At 37.4% G+C, this 7442-nt stretch overlaps 1 protein-coding gene across 1 annotated transcript; it reads left to right on the forward strand. All coding sequences in view use genetic code 11, as the record gives it.

The window, feature by feature from the left end:
• Positions 1 to 252: 252 nt before the first annotated feature.
• Positions 253 to 6338, forward strand: EGR_01952 (defective proboscis extension response (dpr)-related protein; the record flags this gene model as incomplete). Its single annotated transcript, XM_024491201.1, has 4 exons — positions 253 to 262; positions 1611 to 1921; positions 6013 to 6214; positions 6313 to 6338. The coding sequence occupies 4 exons, from the start codon at positions 253 to 255 to the stop codon at positions 6336 to 6338; spliced, it is 549 nt and encodes a 182-aa protein (XP_024354344.1).
• Between the last annotated feature and the right edge of the window lie 1104 nt (positions 6339 to 7442).

Here is a 7442-nt window from a genome sequence, read left to right on the forward strand (position 1 = left end):
AGACAGAGATCGCTTGAAGCGCAGTCATAGGATCGGCCGCGGTGGTCGTACAACTGGCTGTTCGAGTTGACCAATCAAAAAGGCGGGAGAACAAGTCGAGGCTTGAAACAAATATTACCTCCATATGATCCGTGCAATGTCGCCTTAAGATCCTTCCATTTCAAAAGAGAACGAATTACGGAATCTACTTGCCTCGCAAATAACCTTCTCGGTGGGTGTTTACTTAGTCATGCACTATGCAGGATCGTTCTCATGTCTCTCGGTAATTAATGTTAGGAAAGTAGTAATTTATATAGTTGTCAAATATCACTATTTTCTATTTATTGATGACAATAATTTGGACACATTCTTATGTATGTTTCTTTCACTTCCGTTGATCTATTAATAGGTAAAAAGCAAATATATTGAATGTTTTCTTAGAAAATTCCTCTACCAATTCATACCATTGCACAATTTTAAGCCAAATATCATCCTTTAAGCTACCTTTGTTCAGTCAGTCATTAAATGTTTTTGGTCTACTGTAGCCATGAAAAAGTAAAATAACTTATAAGGGAGGAAAAATGCCAATTCAGTTTATAAACCAAATTAAAAGCAAGGAAAACCACTCTAGGTTTCAAGCAATTTTTTATAATTCTAATGCAAGCAGGAAAGATAAAGTCTGTTTTGCAAGCCCACCCGTAATGTTCTAGTCATGTGGTGTCAATCAAAGTTGAGGGTGCCATACCTCGTCATTTTTTCCTGAGGTATTTCAAGGTAGACCTAATTTGAGCACGCAATCCTACCTCCACGAATATCTCTTCCCTTCTCTTCCCTAGCAAAAAGCACGTATAGGAAAAGCAATAAATGTTGCATTTTACTGAACAAAATAAAGAGAAAGTGGAGCTCTTGAATACGCTGAGGTTTGTTAGGTCCTTAGAGCTATTTTGGTTGCTCTTTAAATTGACAGCAAGGTACAAGGATCAGAAGCCAGACAGTTAGTTTATTCAATTTCGGCATCGTGATTTCTAGCTTTCATGAGAAAATTACATTGTTCTTCGTTTCTTATCTCCCTTTCCGCAGGTAGACATGATTAAATAAACACTGCTAACACTTGTTGCACACCTCCCCAGATTAAGGTTGCTACTGTTGTGAGTGGAAAAAAGACGGCGCATTTGGCAAGTAAGTCTTCTTACATCTAGTTTTGAGATCTAAACTGAGGTAGGTTTAAAAAACCTCGGTTGGAAGCTTCCCATTCATCAGCCTTTTGTCTTCAAAATAATTGGTTCTTAATTCCATCAACTGGACCCAACGAACGCAAGCAATCACGATTTATTCCGTCATTATTTTTCAAATCAATTAAAAAAGTTTTAATTGTTAAAAAAACTTACAAAATATTGAAATGCCAAATTTCCGTACCTTCACTCAAACAGTTTGCGACTTTGTTGATTCAGGTGGTAAAGCATCGTTCTTACTCGCCAGAATTCCTTTTCTTTGAATATTTTAAGAAATATGTACAAATATGTTTCTCTTTACTTTCACTTGTTTAAATATTGTTTCCTAATTGTCTAGCATCTAGACTACCCTTAACAGACACAAAAAAATGACAGCTCTTTTTTATTTTTAGTAATTAGCACATGAGAACAGTTGGTACACAAATGCGTCGACAGGAGTCGACACCATGCTTCCTCGCATGTTGATGCTAGGCTGGCTGCCCCTCCTCCTTCTCACTCTTCCCCGGGCATTCTGTGCGCTCGCCACAACGTTGAACGCCTCGCAGCACTTCCATCGATTTCGTGGCGCCACACAGACCATCAAACCGACGACGATGAGTGGTGGAAGGCAGTTCTTCTTCGCCGATGTGAATACGAGGGTCACTGCAAAAGTGGGAGCTAAAGCAGAGTTTCCTTGTCTCGTCTATGGCATCGACTTGACAAATGTTGTGGTCAGTGTCATTCGTCGATCATCCTGTTAATATTTAAATTATAAATACAGGCTAAAATTATGTCGTTGTGATCAGGTCTCTACCAAGCTCCAACTATCCTTCCACTCCGACTGAGTAGTCATTTGTAAGGCTTCCAAGTTATTATATAATGTAATAACAATAAGTTTGTGAGTCTCTGACTTCCAAGCAGCAGTCTTAATCGGCTGCGGTGCTAGTATTTTGCCGTCTTCGTCAGTGTTGTTGTAAATACTATCTCGACCGTGTTCTCCCCCAGATACATAATTCACAATGGGCTACAATTTGTATATAAAACACAAAATAATGATATAATTAGCAGCCAAGTCTGTGGTACAATCTCTAACGATTCCTCTATCATTTTCAGACCTAAAATGGGTTTAAGTTTTGTGCTCGAATGCGGCACATCGTCTTGGTTTACGCCTTTGTGTAAACTTAGAACTTTGACTTGGGTGCATAAATCAAAATAGCTTTGCTTTGATCAATGTTATGACAAATATCCAGTCTATTAACTCCCATATTTTAGGTCAAAACGACAGATTGTGAGAGTTTTCTTCGAAATCGCCTCAATACTACGCATCCCCTTTAAGGTGACTCCAGACTTTACTTCGACAGTAATCAAAAAGACATCACTTCAACTGCTTTCTGGCCTACTTTTTCTTGATTTTTTAAACAATGTAAATTTTTTAAGACAGTCTGCTTGCCACATATTCCTTTCATATCAGATAGAGATTACATTTGCGAGTGGACTCCTCAATACCACCAAATCGGTTGGAGCTGTGCTGAACCACGAGTCCATTCACTAATAGGTTTTGTTTTAAAAATTTGGTCGTTTTGATTAGGAAATGTCATCATAAGGAGGCCTTTTCACAATGGGCAAAAGTCTTTATTTTAAGACCCAAAATACTGTTATTACTGTGAAGGTTGTTATCAACTTCTCCACCAATCTAAATCGGCACTCGTAGCTACACAATCTAGACGAGTCCGTTTATACTGACTTAGGACTTTCAAGTACAAATACAAATTCAAACAACATCCTATTACCAACAGTTTAATAGTTTTGACCCCAATAGATACTACTTTTGAGCCCAAAAAGTAGATATTAGTAGCACATGTACAGGTCAAAAATTCATGCTAAAGTGATCTTCCTGTACTCTCACCGCTGTTGCACGCTGCATTTCCACCATCTACACTATTATGCCTAAAGCACTGACCGGCAGCGCCAACTTTTAGACTTACATTTTCGAGCAGGTTCCTTTTCCATTGTTTTACTCTAGATGACGAGTTCGTAAAGCACGGCTTCAAGTATTAAATATTAATGATGAAAAATTGCAGAGTAAACCAGAAGGGAAGAAATGGCAGATTTTGAAGATTTGGAAGAAACACTCCTTTTGGTTTAACCTTCCCAGCCAAATAAGCTAGCTTTGATCAAGCTTGTTTTAACAATGCTCCCGAAAAAGACAAAGGAAAGGTATAACCTCCTCTTCCAAAACTGCTTGCTACGAATTCATTAATGAATCAGATAGTAGATAGAAATTATTTACAACTGCATTAACAAGTCGTTTATTTTGAAAAAACTTTAATCTCCGCCACCTGATCGGTCTGATCAGAGAGAGAGGCAGCTGATGTGCACAAGGAAGAAAAATACTTAAAACACAAAAATAATGTTACGGAGACACCTTTGAAGGCCATTTTTTTATAGACAAATACCGAAATAATATCTTCTCTCCTTCTTTCATGAGGTTTGCCATGATGAAAAAACCATCCAATCGCACGGAATGGAATAGAAGCAGCGCTGAAATTATCAGGCTGTATTTGCTTTTTTAGAAAGGCCAATGTATTTTATAAAAAAGATATTTGCTCCCCCTCTAACTTCTAAAAACTACTTTTAAGGCCAAATAGGAGTAAAATAACTTTAAAATGTCCCCTTAATTTCCACTATTAACACAAAGGTTCGTTTGGCGAGCAGATCAAACATTCACATCCTATCTTTACCAAATAAAGGGGACACGAGAGGTACACGCGGCCAAAAAAGAGGAAATAACTACTGAAATAAATTTATTTTGGTAAACCAAATGCAGTGTTAGAATGCCTAGGCAGATGCATTATCTAGCTTTGTGCATCCTGCCTGTCCGTGCATGGTCTGCATATTTTATTGCCCCGCCAAGGGCTCTGTGCCAACAGGCTCTTTCCATAATTCACTTTACTCCTAATTTTGTGAATTTTGATAGGACATCCCAATTTGTCACATTGGCTGTAATGAGACCAGATCGGCAAGGGGATTCGGCATTTAGTAGCATTTGAGAGTGATGCGTATCCGAAAACTTCATTAAAATTTTTTCAAAAAAGGAGGGATGAAAACAGTGCAACAAAACTGGTTTCCATTACAAAACCTGAACCGTACTTTCCAGATTTGCAGTTAGAAAGAAAACAAGCTAAAATAGGAAAAAAAAAGAATTTATTATTTGTTTTTCCGTTATTTTGACTTTAGCAAAGAGCAAACTATCAAAAAAATTTAAAAAATGATTTTTATTTGCATACATTATTTTTAGATTTGATTAGAAGATAAGAACATCCACCCAAAACCCCTATACGGAATTGGCAATAAAATGGCAGCATCATCATAGGATATCCAAAAAGTCTCCGTTTTGCGCATTTATGCATAAAAGAGCTTTTATTTAGGCATGAACAGCAATTTTTTCAAAAGTTGGCATTGATATTCACGCTATTTTGACCGACGATGGCAGTAACCCTTCCCTACTACTTAAACTCACTTTTAAGTAGATTAAGGAAAAACATTTTTGTTCAAATAGGCAAAATCTTCCATCGCCACCAAGTCAGTATGCGTTAACCCAAACGCTGGCTGTCTGTTGAGTATTCGAAACTAATCACAGCACTTTAGGGCAGTAGAGGACATTGCGGTAGATGATGAATCTGAAAAAGCTTTTAGCTGAAATAAACACTTCCAGTTTGAGCTAGCCTGCCGTAAAATGGCTAAAATTAACAGGCTTGGATATTATGCGCCTTAAAATTCCCTTTTTTATTCAGGAGGAGTAATTTCAAAAGGTTTTGCGAATATGCCTATTTCTAACAAGATCTCACTAGATTTAAAGGTGAAACATATCTATTGTAACCCAAATTGTTGGTTTTAAATTGCACTTAAAAATAGCCCCTCCTTGGATGGTGTTAGAGCTTGCTAATTAGGGTGTCTTGATTACCTTTGCTGAGATATATTTTTTAGCTGGTTCTGTATAGTTCATAGCCCTTCTGATAACAGGTGTTGGAGATGATAAGTATTCGGTTCCCAAGAAGATGGCATTTTTATCCGTGAGTTAATATGGTGAACAGTAAAAGACGTCTACTTTGCTCATAGAAAAGTCAATAACGGTGTTAGATTCAAGACCTTACATTAGTTTCCTTTTTTCTCATTGCGAAGAGACTTACAACTTCCCCCAACTGCCTTTGCGGAAAGTCATTGGTTCTATTTTACTGAAGAGCAGTAGCTGCTGGTAAAAACATGTGCTCAAGAACAGGAGACGCGCCTAATAAAACGCAAAACAAAGCGATGATTTACCCAATTGTTATTTGTGCCTATTTTTTCTTTTCGTATTGTTGTTATCTCATTACTGCCTGGCTATACATCTTTATCTTATGGAACATGAGAAGTCACGCCATTCTCGTGGGTAGTTCTTTGAGACACTCTAGCTCTCAAACCTGCTATTCCTATATTGTAAGTCGGGGTTGTATTGATAGCCTTCTCTTTATTCTGTAGCGGAGCTGAGGTAATGTTTTTCAGGGTGGGGTTACTACCTACTACCTCGAATATGGGGCCAGAGTTGTGTCCAAGATGCTATAAGAAGCACAAATCTAGAATTGGCTTAGATTGTGTAATTTTATATCTCCAACTTAATCAATGCATTGTGTGGAACTAGACAGGCCCGCAACCTTATTCCCACAAATGGCAAATATCATTCTGTCACAGCGCAACCAGAAATCTCTTGAGCATAAGGCTTGTTGTAGAAGCAGATTTACATTATGAAGTAAAAAAGGCTTGTTTTTAAATTTGCAAATTACAGATTTCTTGGTGGAAAGCAGGGGAATACCAAGAGCTGTCACTCGGCCTGGAGACAAGACAGCACCGTTACTATCTACCAAGAAAGTTTTACGAGGACTGGACCTTGGTGATTGACAATATCCAAGAATCTGATGCCGGATTCTATGCCTGTCAAATTAACGCAGACAGCCTACTTGAAAAAATTTTTCTCCTAAATGTCACTTGTAAGTTTTCCTTTTGATTTATGACAGCCCGAAATATGGAGTGTTTTCACATTTTAAGCGATTCTCACTCAGCATTCGTCTACTTTACTCTGTTGTAGCGCATTATACTGCCAGCGAAATCTGACATGTCACTTAGCTTAATGGCATCTTTTTAGGCTTAATTAGTAAACAAACGAGTAGTGTCACCAGAGGTGTGAAAATATACCTTCTACACACTTTTGGACTGCGTGCTGACACACACACACATTTAACAAGAATTATTTTAAGGAGCTACACTAAAAACGGTACAAGTATTCACTGTTTACAAGTAGAAGATAGTAAGGAGTCTTTTTAAAGTTAATGATATGATTATTTTAAAAGCAGATTTATTCATAAAGCGCACGCCATATCGTTGATTTTCTTATAATTTTTACCCTGGAGACTACATTAGTGCGGAGAGGATTGTTAACCACGGCATGAAGTTGCTCACTTCAGTGAGAATTTTCTTAAGATTTTATAGTACTGAATGAGAAATCGCAGTTATTTTCTATATTGTAAACTAAAAAAACGTCATCCAAGCAAAATTTTTGATTTGTTACTAAGATGACTAACCGATTACCTGAGATGCTTGCCTGTTTAATAGTGAATCCCGAAATTCCAGCAACCGGATCATTTACAAAACAAACTTCGACCAAAATTTATGGCTTGGGAGAGGACTTTGCCCTCCTTATATATATAATTTTTACAGCCTATCTCCGTTGATAAATGACTTCAAATAATAAAAAGCGCTTTTTACTGGATACTGAACTATTTAGGCCAGGCTAGCGGCCTAGCAAACCATTGATAGCCCTTTTTTTAGTAAACGGAAAATAACACTTTTGCCACAACACGATTTCAGCCACTTTACTGGGGTCTTTCAAGAAGAAAATTTGTAAAATTTACTGTCAGTCTAAAAAAACTAAATTTACATTCTATACTTTTCAAGGATAGACTTAAGACAATTTTGTGTAATTAGATTTTAGGGGAATCTTTTGTAAACTTTGTATGTCGGAATTTTTGCTATCCCACCCATCTCCATGCGAATTAAGCATTTTCCTAGTTAGCAGCGTTTATCTAAGTCGTGATGTGAATACTGCACCTCCGAGGCAAAACAGTCCTAACTTCAGTGGTGCCGGTGATTTGGCCTCTCTACTAAGCTTCAACAAGGTTAATAACGCCTATGAAAAAAAGAATCAAAACAAAAAGAGAT

Source organism: Echinococcus granulosus (assembly GCF_000524195.1).
Source record: "Echinococcus granulosus chromosome Unknown EG_S00008, whole genome shotgun sequence".
NCBI lineage: Eukaryota > Metazoa > Platyhelminthes > Cestoda > Cyclophyllidea > Taeniidae > Echinococcus > Echinococcus granulosus.